This window comes from Crocodylus porosus, unplaced genomic scaffold (genome assembly GCF_001723895.1).
Source record: "Crocodylus porosus isolate Cpor-Errol unplaced genomic scaffold, CroPor_comp1, whole genome shotgun sequence".
Classification (NCBI taxonomy): domain Eukaryota; kingdom Metazoa; phylum Chordata; order Crocodylia; family Crocodylidae; genus Crocodylus; species Crocodylus porosus.
In genome coordinates, this window is record NW_017728947.1 from 100,415,810 (window position 1) to 100,434,576 (window position 18,767).

The following is an 18,767-nucleotide window of genomic DNA, read 5'->3' on the forward strand; positions in this document are numbered from 1 at the left end:
TTGGATATTAGGAAGATCTACTTCACTGTAAGGGTGGCCAGAGCCTGGAAGAGGCTTCCCAGAGAGGTGGTGCTCTCACCTTCCCTGGAGATCTTCAGGAGGAGACTGGATAGGCACCTGGCTGGGGTCTTATGACCCCTGCCATCCCCAGTGCTCCTTCCTGCGCCTGGCAGGGGGCCGGACTAGATGATCTGTCTAGGTCCCTTCCGACTCATTGATTCTATGATTCATAATTACCAAGGCATAGGGAAAATGCTTAAATAATCCTTCAAATGACTTGAACAATATTTCTGTGCACACAAATAACCTCCTTAGCTGCAGGATTCAATTCAGTCACTAAGGAGATCTAATTTGGAATTCATGCTTTTCAAGCTGATAAGGCTTAAATATGACGTAGATGCGACTCACCTACCTCTCAAACAAACAGTAATGGAAGCACTCTAAATCCCACCGAAAACACACGGGGGTGGAAACTCTTTCTAGTAGATCAGTAGAGAACTGAACGGGAGAAGTATGGACAGGCTGATTCAAGAAAATTTCCAAATATAAAGCAGCCTGCACTAATTTCACTTAGCAGCATGACCAATGTAGACACTTTCCCCTATAGTATTCTCCTTTATAGGTTTTATACTTTCTCTGCAAATTCTTTTTGCTATTATCACCATATGTTTCAGATGCATTTTATTAGGGGTGGCAAGCTGGTCATTTTCTGGGAAAATACTGATTTGACCAGTCAACTGACAGCGTATTTTTTGACCATTCAAAGATTATAGCAATTTTACAAAAAACCTCACAAAACTACTTTTTTGTAGACAAAGTTCTTGTCTGCCTATGTCCTTAGATCAACACGGCTACAACCTACACCCCTACATTTTTTGTAGTTTTCTTAACAGACATATGATTTTTTTTTAAATTGTTTTGGCACATTTCTTAATGGAAAAAAATTGTGCTTTTTCTGTGTAATATTGGGACCTATTGGCAATTTTTTAAAATAATTTTTGACTGATACTTTATTAGACCAGTCAAATACCCAACCCTACATTTTATCATAAGTTATAATGAGGAAGGACAATCTTTTTAGCAGGTATGCCATAAATTAGTCCTGAACCTTTCCCAAGTGCTATTACAATACCCTTCTTGTGCCCAATCTGCTGTTCTGCTTTCTGCTCCCAGTTCTATACTCCCTTTCTGATGTGCTGCTCTGCTTTCTGCTTCCTTGCCTATAGGCTCCCTGCTCAACATGTTGCTTTGCTTTCTGCTCCCTGCCTTATCTGCTGCTCTGCTGCCTGTGCCCTGTCCAACGTGCCATACACCACACACACAGATTGTGCATGCCATTTGTGACACCCACACCAAAGTTCAGCTACCCCAAGTTAAACAGAAAGCAAGACTTCAAATGGAGGAGAGAAGTAAGGGGTCCTTTGCTGAGTTTTATCTACAAATCAAGATCTGTCACTGAGATGAAATATAAGATGCTGCTTCTAATCCATTGTGTGGGAGTTCAAAATAAATAAGTATACATGCGTCCCCTTGGCTTCCAGGGATATGCCTCTCCATCGATAGTGCTCAAGTACTCCCTAGGCTTTCCTGATTTCCCTGGCCAAGGATTTCTCTCATGGGGCTAAAGTGTCCAATGTTTGCAATGCACTCCTTAGGTTTGACCCCCAATTGGCAGGAAGTCAAATGACTCCAGTTCACTGGCTCCAAAAGTCAGAATACTAGTTGCATTCTCCCAGACACAACATACTTGATACTCAAATACTTGCAGAAAATAATGCAGAATAACCTCTTTCTTGCTTGCTTTGATTAGCAGTGAAAGTTAACAATGCTGACATTTAAATAATCACCACTGAAGGGTGTTTACTCTAAAGCCCAAGATGTACAGAGGGAAACTGTATCATTCAGAACTCCTGTTTCAAAATATCTGAAGACTTAGGAAGACTTCTTCAGATTACATTTCATTAACCTTGAAAATGTGACTGTCCCAGACATAAAAGCCATTTTTTTTTTTTTCAAAATAAAGTTCTCTGTCTTGGAGTACAGAATGACAATCTTTAAGGGGAAAAAATACTGTTTTGTTTGTTGCAAACCGATTTGATGCCTGAGGACTCAAAACTCAGTGCTGTCCTACATCCGAATGTTTGGAGGAGTACTTTTTAAAAGCTACAAATTCTGCAACATACTTAAAATCATATACAAACAGAAGTGCAAGGTAAATTCCCATATTAGCTTTTCCTTATAGAAACAGAAAGAATATATATAAATTACTGTTAGACTGCAAAAGGCATTCAATTTAAACACATGGTGGTTAAAAAAACCTGTCTATATATACACTGTAAAAAAGCACAAATCCAAGCAAAGACAACTGGCAGCCTACCATTTTGATGCAAACCTTATATAAGAAGTTTAATGCTTATTTTACTAAAATAACCCTGTGAAGGGCTGAATGCCTTTCACAGTGAAAACAATTACATAGCATTTGAGAAAAGGTTGAAGGTGACAACAAAAAAAAGTTTAAACCTGTAACTTCACTCGCTGGTGCTTTCTTTTCATCCACATGGCAAATGAAACACGGCAAAATTCCTCTTCAGTGTCAAGTTAATTATTTTCAAAAAGATTATAACCACGGTATATTAGATCTCCAAAATAAGGGAATATCATCTTAGAAACATCAGGACATCAATAAAAGGGAACACTCCAGAAGACTTTTTCTTCTAAAGATCTACTTCAATGAGTCCATTTGTTCACAGCACTTCCTCTTAGCCAATGCAGTTTATAATAATTGTACACAAACAAAACTCCTTGGAAGACTAGGAAAGTTTAGAACAGTTTAAGTCTGTTTAAATAAGTCTTCAGAAACTACTGTTGTAGGAGGCCAGTGTCTCATCTCATTTCCTCAACAAAGCCATCTGTTTCTCAGAATGCTTTTAATTTTAAGTTTGTTCCACTCAGACTAGTTATCAGTAATTTTATACATGACATCACTTACTTTTCACAACAAATGTGAGCCTATCACATTGAAAACACAAAACATCCCCCTTGCTCCCGCTCCTATGTAATTATGCTTGAAAGGGAGGGAGAAAGCTTAAACAGGCTGCAAGTATTTACTCCTCCAGATTCCATGAATTCACTTGCTCCACAGTGCTGTATTCAACAGGGAGTTTTGCTGACTTGCAACTTTCTTTACGTAACCTTTCATGATGCACCCCAAGCTGAACTCCTAAATAAAGTATTGGCTCACTTACCAAACATTACAGAAATTGAGGAATTATCCATAAGAGAAAAGTGTTGATGCCCACCCAGTAAGTGCTTACAGCAGGCAAGAATGTTCAAAAGAAAAACGTTGAACCCTTTTACTTAGTTTATCATCATGAGACCACATGACAAGAGCAATTTATGACGTCAAACAGGAACTGACATCATTTTCCTACTGTTGGCTACTATTTCAAGATTTGACCAGCAATATTTGTGGCACTGACAATGACAACTAAAAATCACATTCTAAGCCAACCTCTAAAATATGTCAAGTACTAACCATCCCAAAGATGAGAGATACCACGGAAAGTTTTGTTCATTTATACATATCTGCTTGAATACTGGTAATTGCTTCTACACTTCAATAAATATTCTATGCTCCATCTTCTTCATTTCTTCTCTTTCCTTCCTTTAACTTCCATTGTCAAACCAACTATACTGGTCTCCTTCCTGTGATCTACCTTCCAGTAGTGCTCGTTCCTCTCTGCCTTCCTTTCTAGAACCAGTGATCTGGACAGTACTCTAAGCCATAATGAAAGGCTCATTTACAGAAAGCCTCTGAGAATCTCAGAGGAAATACTGCATATCTCTCTTTCTCAACTCAATACAGAATTTCCTTGACAAAAAGTAGCAGTTCCGACTGGCTGCCCTATCCCACAAAGTGGGCAAATGAGGAAACACAGCCAAACAATTCACTTTTGCAAAATTTCATAGATTTCATAGACATTAAGGATGGAAGGGACCTCAGAAGATCATCAAGTCCAGCCCCCTACCCAAGGGGCAGGAAGTCAGCTGGGGTCAAAGGATCCCAGCAAGATAAGCATCCAAATGTCTCTTAAAGCAGTGCTTCTCAAAGTGGTAGCCCGTGGGCCGGTGCCAATCTGCAGCAAGTTGCCAGGAAAGAAAGAAATATATTTTCAGAAACATAACATTGATATGTCATAGTGCCACAGTTCGTATGTTTCAACATTCCAGGTGACATCATGTCACGCGAGGTGAGGAAAGAGAAAGAAACAGCCAGTCGCGCGTTTGTGTAGCGCTGTTACACGCAGTTGCTGCCACCGGCTGAACCAGGCACCGGTCCCTGGCTCACTGGGAAAAAAATTGCTGGTCCGCCACATCAGATATTTTGAGAAGCACTGTCTTAAAGCAGTCCAAAGTAGGTTGCTTGCACCACCTTTGGCGGCAGTCTGTTCCAGGCTAGGGGGCTCAGACAATAAAGAAGTTCTTCCTTATGTCCAGCCTGAAACAGTCTTGGAGGAGTTTGTGACGATTTGACCTTATCATCCCATGGGGAACTCTGGTGAACAGGCATTCCCCAGATCCTGATGCACACCCCTTCCATACTTATAGGCAGCCAAAAAAGTACTGATGGAAATGAAAACCATTACCTACTGCAGGGCTATCCCACTGGTGGCCTGTAAGGGGTTAAACTGCAGCCCATGGGATTTGTCAATGCTGCTGCTGGAGCTGTTGCATTGGTGTGGCTCCAGTATGCAGGGAGGTGAATATCAGTGTTGCTCACTCCCCGCCCATCCCCTCTCTCTTCACTGAGTTCAGGGTCTTTGGGTGCCACTGGTAACTAAAATCAGTGGGGGGAGAAAAACAGAGGGTGGAAGTGGCAGTGGCACCATTCATCCCCTGAGTTATGATATGGAACCACACCAGCAAACTGCTGCCCCATGGTTGGATGTGGGTCATCCATGGACTGGATCCAGCCTATTGGGGAATCCACAGACCAGGCAAGTCTGGGACTGTAGATAACCACATGTGAAATGATGGAGATATGTTTGCAGAATGAGGAAGTGTAAGAATCCAGAATGGACACAAACATTTATAAAAATGAGGAAGCAAGTCACGTCCACCTAGCAATGTCCAGACTACAGATGAAGCTCTTAAGCCCCACAAAACATCCTGATCTCCCCCATGTCTCTGTTCCCATACAACTCTTCCTATCATCTGTCTGAACAAGGTAGCCAGGCTTGTTGCTCCATTGCCCTAATCCTTTTCAGACTTGTGTTTTTCTTTGTAGAAACCACAAAGAAAAGCAGGACAGGAGCTTGACTGGTGATGCCTGCAGTACCTAGCCCAGGAGAGAGAAAAGTAGCTGAGTCACCAATTGCAACTTTGCCTTGGCTGTGGTGCAAGTAGGCACATAGTATTACCATGGATTTAAATGGATTTTTGCTGCTGGCATTTTTCTGTCCTAATTATATACATACATATTATAGACAGAGTTGTGGCTGCTTTAACTCGACTCATCTGCCTCTAATCTTCAGGGAAACAACAGTTGGGAATAACCAACATACAGACATGAAGCACCTTTTTCCACCTTCAACACAATCTTAATGTCAGTGCAATAAAGTGTGAAAGTGAGACGTGTTATCCTGACTCTCTATGCACTAGCAGTGACCTCTGTTTCATTTGCCTTTTTGCTACCTGAAGACAAAGGGAGCATCAAAGGACACAGAAATTGCTCCAAAATATTCATATAAAATGTCAAGGGCAACAGCAAACGTATACATTCACACAGCCCTGAGACTGAAGAGACGAGGCTTTGCTGGGAAGAAGGCTTGTAATCTGAAGGTTTGTAATTCCACTTGCTTGCATTTCGTACAGAAGCTACACGGTACAATTTGGGAGGCAGGTACGCAGACCCATTCTTAATACTACAAAAGGAGTATCTGGTTCTAGCTGAATTAAAAACAGAATGTCTGCTGATCTCCATGTAGATGACATTATTTCCAGTTTAGTGGTTTTATCCACAGCTCTGCCTTTTTTTTTTTTTTAATTGGGTCAGAAAAATGCCAGCAGCAGAAATCCATTTAAAACTCCAGTGATAATACCATGTGCCCTTTTTAGCTTCGTGAAAATGTAAAACCTAACTGAACACAGATAAAGCAACCAGAATTTTGGGAAAAAAAGGAAAAAAAAAACAAAACACACGATTAGCAAACTATCATTAAGCATTTTGACAGTTGGTTTGTGATCATAAAACAGATTTAATCTGGCCACTTTATTTAGCAGCCTACAATGACATTACACCAAGTTATTTTATTTGTGCAAGTCACTACAAACACAATTACTTTGACAAAGAGAAATACCTGACTACTGTATTGCATCATAATTTTCTGTCTAACTTACCTTACCCACATTTGTAAGTCTCAATAGCTCTCACCGAAATGGACAATTCTATGACTACCACCTATATAATGTGCTGACCACTCAATCTACATAACAAAAGTTTAAGGTACAGAATAAATGCCAGCTTCTGGGTATCATGTCATTTACTACTGTTTACGCCACGTTTTCTTTCAGACTTTCAAATGAGATGCTCCTTTATTTTAACTGTGAAGTCAAGACAGCAGCTGCCCTCATAAAAGAGAACTAGAACTAATTAAAAACCAGAACCAGGAACCAACTCCACAACAATTAAAAACCAAAAACCAACCAAACAAAAAAAACAAACTAGAAATGTAAAATAGGAAAATATAGCCAAATATATAGTAAACACTTGCTAGTAATAAAACAAGAATGTTTGTAAACAACTTCTCCTGTATAAGGAAGTTAAACTAAGAGTGATTTCATTTAAAATATTTATTTTTCCCCTCCTCATACTGTAGAAATCCTTAAACAAAAACGCAAGCTTTTCTTTTTTCTTTTTTTTTGAGAACTTTATCTGAAAGTCGGAGATACCATTAGTTTGATTTGAGGCAGAAGACAGACACATATAGTTCAGTCTTATCCTCCTGGTAGAGCACAATAATCAGGTCTTTAAAAAATTGAAGCACATACAGAAAGAATTTGAGAGAGACCTGTAAACACATAAACCTTTAAACATGTTTACAATCCCAATACTTTAGTTAAGAGTAATTATGAGCAATAGTCATGTCTCATTAAGCTTTCAAAACAAATATTTCAAGTTTCTTTAAAGATAGGTTTTTGTAACTAGATTCTCTGGTAACAAAGAAAAACAACATCTTATTTTGATATGCCAGTCTATTATGGTTGAAAAGTATTTCATCACAGGCCTCCTGAATACTAAGCTTAGTATCAACCATGTGTTTATTCTTCCCCTAAGTGATAGTTTCAGTGCCGTGTTTTACAGTAGTGATGTAATACTGTTTACATGCAAACAATATAATAAAACATTTCCAAAAACAAACATAAAAGTACTGAAAATAAATATCCTGCAATTTAAGGGAATGTTTAAAGACTAAGCATGTAACTTGCATTTCCCACAGAAAGGTCCTGACTAAATTAAAGAAAAACTTGATAGCAAGGTTTTAAAATGATCTTAACTTAGAAAAACAACACATTTATGCAAAAACGTTGCTTTTCAGTATTGCATTTTCAGGGCTAAAAACTATAGTTATTTGAACAAGGAAGTTAGCATGCTGGTCATGTGACTTTAAGCTCAAGTGAGAAATCAACACAATAGTAAAAATAATATTTTGTTCTACAGAAGTCCATTAAAGTGTAAAACAGTGTTTGCAAAGTAATTAATTACCTGCAAGGTACTTTCCCATGTAACTGTAAGTAAGCACACCTTTATTTTGCTGCATTCACCATCAGATGTCAACTCCTTCATTGCTTCAACCTGCTTCAACTCCATTTTTCTGCCTAGCACTGTGTTAATTGCTTGCTGTCAATAAGCAAAGTCAGTAAGTGATCAAAGAAATCTTACAAAATGAGCACTCTCTCAGGGCTTTCTGGTTAAGTGCAATCAATAATAGGAAAGATTATTAAAAATCTTTTCCTCCCCTAAATAAGGGGTTGCCTCCAATGCTTTACCAATATGGAAAGCTGCCTCTCTCTGCACTCATCAGCAATCAGTGAATGGAAAAGGTTACTGGATTTTGCCAGCAGTGAAAGACCTAATCGTGGCAAGATCAAGCCAGCTGTCAACTGTGATCAGTCTGATCAGCTTGATGCACTGCACTTTCATATTCAATGGAAAATGTTGAGCATTAGTTTTTTGAGTTGTATCAAATCTAGACAACTTAGCTTTAAAAAGACAATAGAAAGTTTCCTTTTCATCTCTGCAATATTTACTAGTCAGTTAAAAATCCGAGTACCACTCTATACCACTAATATTTGCTGATTAGACTAGTGGAGAACCATTCCAATTAGACTGTACTGAAATTTGTTGCTTTAAATCAAGGAAGCTTACTGTGCAAGACAAAAAGTAAACAGTACATGCAAAAGAAATATGGTACAATCTTGTGCAAGTTGTCTATGGTACGCTTAGCAATTTTTTTATCCAACAATTTGTTTGTTCTTAAAATATGCACATCTCTCAGAACAGCCGATAATACATCATTCATGAAATAATACAAGCCTAGAAGTTGCATTATACAGAAAACTGTAAAACATCAATCCCAGAACCAAATACTGTTGACTATTTAATCAACACAAATTCTTCCCCAAAAATGGAATCATATTCCCCATGCCTTGATTCTGTAACTATATACATGGGGTATCAAAAAACAGGACAGTCCATTCCCCTTTACTCTCTAGCATGTTCAGCTATCTTGGGTGGTGTGGAGTGCTGCCAAATAGTCCTGTTTTAAACACATATCCTGGGTGCCCTGCTGAAAATGAGACAATAATGTTTGATTGAACCAACAGGATCCCAGAGCAAGTGTTTAGAGTAGGACTGTCCCAGTGAAAATGGGATGTTAGGGCTGCGCAAAGCTTTGGTTCCTGGTTCCTGGTTCCTGGTTCCATTCGGCGAAGATTCAGCCCAATTCAGTGGTCAAATCTCCAAATCTGAATCAAATCAGGAGACCCTCTAATGTCTCCAAATCGAATCAGAACCCTCCAAATCAATTTGGAAAGATTAGTTGATTTGGACATAGACACAGCTTTAAATGTTTTTTCTACATACCTCAAGGTACCAGGTAGCTCCTGAATGCTGCAATGGTGGAGCAGATAGAGCATCCCACAGGAGTGTGGGGGGCTCCCCAGCGCGCTCAGCAGCAGACCCAGAAGTGGACCAGAACCACTTCTGGATCCACCAGGGAGCGCGCAGGGGGACCCCTGGCTCTGCGCCTGGTATCTCCAGGGTCTGGAGGGGCACCCAGGGTCCCCCCGCAGCCAATCACTGAGCTGGGGGGGGTGCAGGAGGCCCGCATGCTCCCCGGTGGACTGGGAAATGGACTGGAAGTACTTCAGGCCTGTTTCTGGGTTCACTGCCAAGCACACTGGGGCACTCCTGGTGCCCCAGCATTGCAGCATTCACAAGCCGTGTCTAGTACCTCAAGGTATACAGAAAAATAAAGTTGTGTCTGTGGTCAAATCAGTGATTCTCTGAATCAGCATCGAATCTTCAGATTCGGACTCGGCCAAATCAAAACTGGGGACAGTGATCTGTCAGTGAATCAACTAATTGAATCACTGTCCCTGATTTGGGCTGAATCCAAATTGAATACAGCCCGTTTTGCATACCTCTATGGGATGTATGGTTACTGTGGTTCTCTAGCATAGCACAACTCTAATATTAGAGATCATAAAAACATAAAAAGGCTGCCATTTTGCAAACACCCAAGAATCAGAGCCAACAACCCCCCTCCCCGTTTTTTTTCTTTCAGGAAGAGAACTGAAGCATGATCATGTCTATTTATACAAGATGTCCAGAAAAGTCAATTTCCAAAAGGACACTAAAGAATGTGTGTTCAAGCACAATAATAAGCATGTTTGACTGAATAAGAAGACAAACAAGAGAGGCTAGCTAGGATCCTCTGGCTAAGTTCACCCAGTAATACAAGAACAAGACTAATAAAGATAACTAGTTTACTATACACATACCACATGCCCCCCAAATAAGATACATACCTTGTTTTGGAAAAGCAAAATAAAGGGGAAATAGATTTTTCCACAGTCATGGTGGAGTCCTGACCCAAGGCAGAGTATACTTACAACCAGAGTATGAAACCCCTGGCACGTGTGAGAGTGTGGCACATAAGCATTTTGCGTGGCATGCACACCTTGGGGAAGGGGCGAGAGCTACACTGCCACAAGGATTGGGCCCTTGCAACTCCCCCACCATCTGCCCCTGGCATGTCAACATCTTACAAGTCAAGGTTGTGGATGTTTTAGGCACTCTCCCCAAAAACGTTGCTGACCCCTGCTTTACATGTCAGTCAAAAGCTACTGCTATTTCAGCAGTTGCTGGGAAAAGGTTAACACCATAGCTGTGGCCCTGAACAGTGAACTCCTACCCTGCCTCCCTGGCACTGGCAGGGAGAGAAGCACAGCAGCCATTACAGCTACCATCCATTCAATTCCTTCATTCTGGTGCTGAAAATCAGCTTCCCTAATTTTGGGAGGCTGATTTTTGGAGAAAAGGTACATGTGTATGTGAGTAAATATGGTGATTCTAAATAAGACAAAGATGGGCTCCCACCTTATTACTGCCTGACCTGATGGAGTTGGCTGATGAGACTGGAGAGAAGGTCACAAAATGAAGGAAGGAAGGTGCAACCTGAAGCTTGTGGGTGGGAAGCAGGCAGGTGAGATGCACAGAGCATAAACTAAAATTACAGCATACAAGTCAATCACTTTGGTATAAACATGTTAGAGCAAGGAGTTCAAGAGGCTACTTGGCAACTGCACAAAAGGCAAGGGCCCCAGGAAAAACAAGCTACAACCAATTTGAGGAACAATACAAGAGTCAAGGAGAGTGTGGAAGGCTGTCTGGAAAGGAATAGATAACCCCTGAAAACAGCAGTAGCTGAAGGACAAGTAATGATGGGAACATTTCTCTTTCTCAGATCAGAGCTGTACTCAGTATACAGTTGTAGAGGAAGTCTGGAAAAAAGGGATGCTAAAACAAATAACCTAAATGATATACTCATGCAAAAATCTGATCAGCAGGCAGGTTCACAAATAATGAGCCCCCGATCCCATTTTAAAATGGGCTTAATTTTAGTTACAAGTCTGCTCTAAGACGACCAAGGTGGAGCTATAAATTGGATAATCAAGAGCCTTGCAGGGATTCCCTAATTTAGAATGAGATTTGAAATTGGAGCAGTCTACAATAAGGCAGCATCAGCAACCTAGTTCATTTCCCTAAAAACAATTTTTCTGAGCATATGAAGGGGCTTCAAGATCGCTGGGACAGCACCACTTGAATATGAGTAGTCAAATTTCTTGACATTTCTTTCTCTTCTCAGGCCCTAGACCCAAAGAACAGTTGCTCTGATATGAAAACTTCCACTTCCCCTTTCTGCTTCAGGACGAAGGAGATACAACCTGAAGAAGCCACAACATATTCAGACTTTCCAAACTGATCTGGGAGGCCCAAGCCTAGACTTTTAAAACAGTAACAGGTAGGACCCTAGAACTAACCAACTTTTCAGAAAGTATGGCAGGAATCTCGGCGCTGTCTTCAGCAGTTCTTCCAGTTCCCACAGAAAGAAGGGACCATTCCAAAAAACAATGAGAACTGTGTTGTTGGGAGTCTGACACCAACACAGGGGGCTTCACTTTATTTTTCACATTCAGGGACACTAGAATTTCTTGAATACGTTGGAGGTTACTGCTAAATTCTTTATACACTGCTTTAGAGAAAAACTAGAACTCAACAGCAGTTTGGGGTTTTAGCATCGCAAATGGTGTTAGCTGCTTCTTGAACCGTTAGGGTTTTATACCTAAAAAGGACCTTAACCATGACCAGTCTCTGTTCTATGGTTTCGGCTGAAGGGTCCTCTGAAATCAAAACGGCCCCAGTTTGCCTGGGCAATCCTATCAGACCCCACGGTGAGGGGCTCTCGCATACCTTGGAGTGGTTAGGAGAATAGCAAATCCAGACAAAAGAAAACAACACACCTGGTGAAGCATCAGATGCACTAGAACTATATTATTTAGTACTCCATTTGCTTAGAGCTAGTTTGCTGTACTGGCACTAAACTGGTAGCTAAATTGTACAGCAGTGGCCTAGCTGCAAACTATACCAAAGCTATACTGAAAGTTATTACAATTTTAAGAAAAACAAGAATATACAATATTTATTTAAAGAGGGTTCCAAGATTTATGAAGTCACATTCTCAAATTCTAGGCACAAAGAGACATTCCTTTTCACATACCACATTAAGAAATGAACTGAGGTATTTGAAAGCCAAGCTCTTTGTGCTGTAAAAATACTGGGTCTCATAAAAGTGCAGTTGTGAAGTTCCTAAAGGACAAGGCGTTGAGGAAGGGGATGGGAGGCACCAAATCTCCAAGAGCATGAATATACAATTGTACCCCTTGAATAATTATAAAAGGTATTTGTGATGAAAAGTAATGTCTATTTTGTGATTTATTATGCACTCAACCTGTTACATTCCAGATAAACAACTCTGTTACATTACTCTATACTCTTCCACCCTTACATGAAGGGCTGAACAAATCTGACTCTGTATACGAACTGAATATTGGAGAAAATTCTACATAACCTTTGTTCAGTTAAAGTTTTGCTATTGACAGAAAATAGTATTTACCCCATGTTGGGTTTCACGCATTTGAGGCAGCAAGAAGGCATAGCTCAAGGGTGGGCAATTATTTGAGCCAGAGGACCACTTAGGGAGTTTTGGTGAGCTGTTGCAGGCTTGGGGGTGCTGACCCAACCTGCACCAGCTCACTAGAACTCCCCAAGTGGCTCTGCCCCAGGGCCTGGCCTTGTGCTGTCACTGCCTAGCGACCTGGGCCCTGGGGTCTCCATGGAGACTGTCCCAGGACCTGCGCAGGCAGGGCCGATGGGATGCGCTGGGGCAAGGAGCAGTGTCAGAAACAGGATGGGGGCTGGTGAAGCCAGGGCTGGGGCTGCGATTGTGGGGTGGTGACGGTATGGGGCAAAGGCCCAGGGCAGGACCAAGAGTCCCTTGCCCACTGAACCACTGCCCAACACAGGGATGTGCAGGCAGTGGGTTGTGACTCTGCCCCAGACCCTGACCCCACACTGTAACTGTCCTGCGATCCCAGCCACAGCTCTGGCCCTGACTACCCATCCTGCTCCCAGACACTGCTCCCTAACCCACCATGGCCCCATCCGATTTCCTTGGCCAAATGTGCCCTATTTACATGGGTCCCAAGCCAGTCTATATGGAAATTCAACCCTCTCCATCAGGTGCCCCTGGTGGTGGGTGCGGGGCAGACAGGCCAGGTCTGGCAGCAGTGGTGACACTAGCAGTTGCAGCCAGAAGGAGCTGCTGCCACTGGGGCTTCCAGGAAGCAGAATCCAGATGCCATCCCACCCTAGCCCAAGCCCCGCTGTGTGGCTGGGGGCAGCGGGCACGCACCATGGCCTGGGCTACCCCCAGCACCTGGGCCGGATAGGGCCAAGGGACCCACTGCAGGTTGGATAAAAACCACTTGGTGGGCTGGATTTGGCCTGTGGGCCATATTTTGCCCACCCTTGATATAGCTGGATGTAAATAAAATAAGCCTAGTCTTCCCAGCTTCATTCTGTGAATATAGGGGTTGCTGGTTTTTTAAACAACTCCATAATGTTGGCCTTCTATGAAGACCACAGTGTTCGACAATGCTCTTTGGAGTAAAAATTAACTTTAGCAATTCTATAAAGGGCTTAGTCTGTCTGTGCGTCTGCCTGTCTGTCCATAATGCTCTTGGGGGGGGTGGGGGGGGCGTGACTCCTGGCAGGGCGGGGCTCCAGCCAGGGCTGAGTCAAGAATGACAGGCAGGGTGGGCAGGGACAGAACACCACCACTCACCACCCCCTCCCAGGAGTGGGGGCGGGGGGGGAAGCTTGTATGCGGCCACAGCCACCACCACCTACCACACTACACTGCCACCACTGCATCTGGCTCCATGCATGTTTCCCCACCTGGAAGGCGGCAGTGGCATAGAGCAGAGGGAAGGTGGGGAGTGGCATGGAGCCAGATGTGGAGCAGGGGGGGAAGGGAGTGGCAGCACGTGGTAGGTGGCGGCACACGGCTGGCTGCAGAGTGGTGGCATCTTGGGGTGGTGGGTGGCAGCAGTCACTGTCTGCAAGCTCTCCCCCCACCTTGCTCCTGGGAGGCAGCGGCGCTGTGGGGGGGTGGGGAGTGGTGCCCATCAAGAATGACGGGGGGATGGAGCAATTCACATTAATTCTGATTTGCTACAGTTCGGATCTGAAGAACAGGTTTTCTTTCTAGACAAAAGTTCTTTGATCTTCAAAGTTTTGGCAAAGACTTCTGGAAATGGAGAATTTGCTACATCCAATGTTACCTTTCCTATTAAAAATGCACTTTTTATCCAGTTGGAATTTTTATAGATTCTACTTCCTGCCATTGCATGGCATCTCTTCACCAGACTAAAGAGTCCTGTAGTTTCAGGTATTTTTCCCCTGTGTATGTATACGTCTCAAATATGATTACATCATCTTTTAGCCTCTCTCTGAAAAATTTCTTTTTAAAATCACAAAAGTTATAAATTACATTCTTTACCAAACAACATATATCCCCCAAACACTTGGATAATGAAGATTAGGTTATGTAGAACTGCTTTAATAACTGCTTTAATACAACCTCTAGTAGTAACATTCAAAGAACATGTTCCTACTTTTTCTTGTATACTTCTATGCAGTAAGTTCAACTTTTAAATGAATTAGTAAGCTGTAATTCTGCCGTGAGCTCTGACAGCAAACCACAAGTGCAAAACAATCTTCCTCATGCATTTAAAGGTCTACATGGAAGCTACAGTAGGACAAGACCCAAATGCTCAAAAAGTTTTGCATGCACTACAGATCTAAAACAAGCAATTTTTCTGTTATATAGGTCAATACTAAAAATTCACAGGTTTTATAATGAGCACTGCCAATGGCTCACTCCTATTGTACAGAACAGAGTGGTATAGGTAGACAGAGTCCTTCAGAGATCTTATTTTAAGCTTATTCTCAGCAAGCCGTTCCACAACTTTTAAAATTTTCCAAACCTAGACTCTCAAAAATTCTTTAAATCCCAGGAAGAAAAAGTGTTGGATGTATGCTGGGAACAGCACATAATGAACTACTGTTTGGGTTGCTGTACAGTACTCTGTATTTAGACTTAATGCCTATTTAAGCTCCACAATAATTTCTTGAGAGCTGTAGCCAAAAGGATATGCATTCTTTCATTTCCTTACTTTACAAATAGTAAGCCATCCCCTCACCCTCTTACTACCCCCACCAAACACCTACACTGTATTTCGAATCTGTCTGGAAAGATGACATATTTTTCAAGCAATAACTTCTCTTGTTTATGCTGTCATTTTAAGCAGGAACATTCCTACAAAATTATAGCTTATAAACCACCTGCTTTTAATACTGTCACTACAATACTTCTAGTATTTTTGTTTTTAAATCTTGTTTCCGATTAAGTCTCATCCTTAGGCAGACAAAGGTTTTTGGGTAAATGTGATACCTTTTATTAGACTAACCAAATAGTCTGTTGATTTATTTCTGTGTATTAAATGTGAAGTTGTACAACTTCATATACATTTAAGTCTGACAGAGCATTATGTTAAATCAACCTGAAATGTTATGACAATCTAAAAAATAATAATAATAAAAAAGAAATTAAAAAACCCCAAAGTCTTGCATATACTCTATAGTACAGTACTCTGCATACTTCAAGCAGTGCAGCAGTATAACAAAATAAGTCATAAAATGTTGGCTATTTATGCCACCAAAGAGCATCACAGATGAAGCAAATGATTATTAGAATTCTAAACAGCTAAATCCCTTTCTGTTCATCAATTCTCAAATGCCAGCATTTTCATGTTCAGCTGATCCCGGTCTCAGGTAAAGGATTTGCCAAGCTGAGGGCTGTCCATACTGTTACTTCATTAAAGGGGAAAACCACAGATGGAGAAACAGCAAATTCCCTAAGGAGATTTTATGTTCCCTTATGTCAAATGAAATACTAAGAGAAGCTGCTCCCTGCCTATATAAATATAGAAAGTAAGAGAGTTTTCCTGTCCAAAAACTGATTTCTCATGACAGCCAGTATTCCCCTACCCCCTTCCAGTCTAAAGATAGCATGATGTCTATTATCTTCTCCAAATGATAGAGTACTTGAACCCAATCTGTTTGTCAAGGTTTTAGCACAATGTACAGCAGCCCCTTTACCACAAAATGCTATTTGAAACCCAAGAAGAGTTCACTACCCACCTCTCAAAATAGATTATCAACTCCCTTTTCTTTCTACTGACAAACACTTCCAAATTAGGAAGGCCTTAAGAAATTAATTTCCATTTGGCAAGAAAATAAAGGTTTCTCTCCAAAAGTTTCCTCTTCTATGTGAGATTCCCCTACACTGATTAACAGTGATCCGAAATGCCCAAGGCATGGGGCACCAAGAGATACCTTGCTAAGGAACCATGAACATCAATTTGAACCTCACCTAAGACTCAAACCAAAGCTTGCTCCTGGTTAACCCAGCTGTAAATGGGTACTTGGTCATTCACGCTGAGGAATCACAGCAAGCAAGATACACTACTTAGCTACACCGCTCTCCTGTGTCACTGGGAAAAAAGTGACAGGTGTTAGCTTGATGAGACATCTAGTCTTGGGTGGACCTTTAACTCCAAAACCCAAAGCAGCACATGAGATCAACCTTAGGTTCTATCATGCACTCCCTGGCAACAAGGTCCCTCCCAGGGCACGTCCAGGAAAGGATGAACAGATCTCCCTTCCAATTTGGTAGAGAGGAATCTGGCATTAGGAAAAGCAAAATAAATTCCAGAGAGACCTGCTCCAATTTCCACATGCTGCTTCCCTTCCCTCTTGAAGAAAGCTGCTATGGTGATTCACAGTATATATTTTCTGTTTCACAGTGGCTGCCACTTCTTGACCAAGAGCCCATCTCAGTTGTCACCTCCTTTCCATTTGTAGTCTCACAGTATCTCTGAGCCAACAATATAAACTATCCCCATGACCCCTTGAACTGTACTATCACTGGTTTTTTTTTTGTCTCTAATGTAATCAGTGGGCATGTCTACATGTGATGTGATGCTACATCACCACAGCAACATGCAATACGCTCCCACGGTATAGCACGTTGTTACGGCGATGTACGGGCTAAAAATAACCATGTGCAGAGAAAGAAGTACTAAATGATGGCTCAGTAACAACGGTACCATAGGGGCATGTGCATACCCAGTGTTTTCCTTTTGATTTGTTAATCACTATGATCTACTTTTTAAATTCACCTCCTCCTCCTTCCCTTCACTTCTCCAATACTCCTTGATACTTGGCCTTTTTCTCTTCTAGCCTAACCCCTGCCTTCCTGGTCCCCTAACATGCAGCCGTTATTTGGTTCCTTTCTCACCTGGACACATCTGACCGTCTGCTCTTCTTTCTGCCTCCTCTCGGAAATTCCCAAGCTGCAATTCCTCCTGAGACCTGGCAGCTCCAGTCCCACTGGTGTCTCCCATTTCCTCACCTATGTACCAGTGGCCTCTAGTGGATACAACTGTGATCATCTTCCTCCTGGTTTCCTATTTCCAGAAAATTTAACAGGCAAACAGACCCTTTAGGAGGAAGAGCTGTGGAAGCAACTGGAAACAAGCAAAAGCCAATATCCTATGACCATTTCATTTTCTATAGACCATTGTTTCAAAAATCACTGTTATAAAATGAAAATGTTTCTTGTGGCACACATTTCTAGGGCATCAAAATCTTGACAACAGATTGGCTCAAGTACTTGAGTGAGAGGAATGGAGAGAAAGCTACCCAGTAATATGGATGCCATTCAACAACAGAAGGAGGGTTGCGCTCTCTCTCTCTCTCTGCTATACAATACAGGTTTTCTAGTGTTATTCACCTAAAGTCTTATTCAAGCTAAAGGAGGTGTGCCATGACTTCAAGGAGTGCCTGGTATCAGATCCAACTCTGAAGCTTGTTCTAAAATGTTGGGTCCACTAAGAAATGGCTCCTCTAAAAATATTAAGGTGCTTTTCCAGTTAACTGTATTACCTAGCTGAATAACAGTTACCCAGCAACAATCCATTCACAACATGAACTAAACCCTACAAATAGCCACACTGATTTTCAAACTCAATTTTTCAAATAAAACTCATTACAACACTAGGACAAGATTGATTTGTTTAATCTTTTCAAAATAAAAACTAAAAAGACACTGCAAAAAGGTAGTACTATTCAATTTCACAATGCAGGCAATAAAACTAAAATTTTATCACATAAATAGAAAAAAAATAGCAATCTTCAGTTCAATTTGGAAATACAATTTCCACTTATGAAAACCTGAAAGCTGACATTTTGCAAAGGAAAGGAAGATTCAGTCTGAAGAAGCTACTTCATGTCCCCAAGTCAAGGGGAAAAGTCCAGTTACACAAATCTCTTCTTCCAACAGGATGCCTTCTGCATAAGAGTGGAAAGAAATTGGGTCATGGGTTCATTAACAATTCTCTCCAAACAGTAGGGTTTGCAAGACTGAAAATAAAACCTAACCCATGGAAAGCAACACTTTCTTCAGTACCGGTGAACATGGCAACTTAAACTTCCTTTTTTTTTTTTTTTTTTTTTT

General features: G+C 41.4%; 1 protein-coding gene across 6 annotated transcripts in view; it reads right to left on the reverse strand.

Moving 5' to 3' along the window:
* PPP1R13B (protein phosphatase 1 regulatory subunit 13B) overlaps positions 1-18,767 on the reverse strand; it is a 115,604-nt gene that overhangs the window by 32,331 nt on the left and 64,506 nt on the right. Inside the window, exon 1 of one of the 6 annotated variants that reach the window (XM_019550787.1) lies at positions 2,521-2,927. The exons of the other annotated variants lie outside the window; for them this stretch is intronic. Within the exon in view, the coding sequence (XP_019406332.1) occupies positions 2,521-2,559 (39 nt within the window). The 5' untranslated portion in view covers positions 2,560-2,927. Of the gene's footprint in view, positions 1-2,520; positions 2,928-18,767 lie in introns of those variants that run through there. 6 annotated transcript variants of the gene reach the window in all.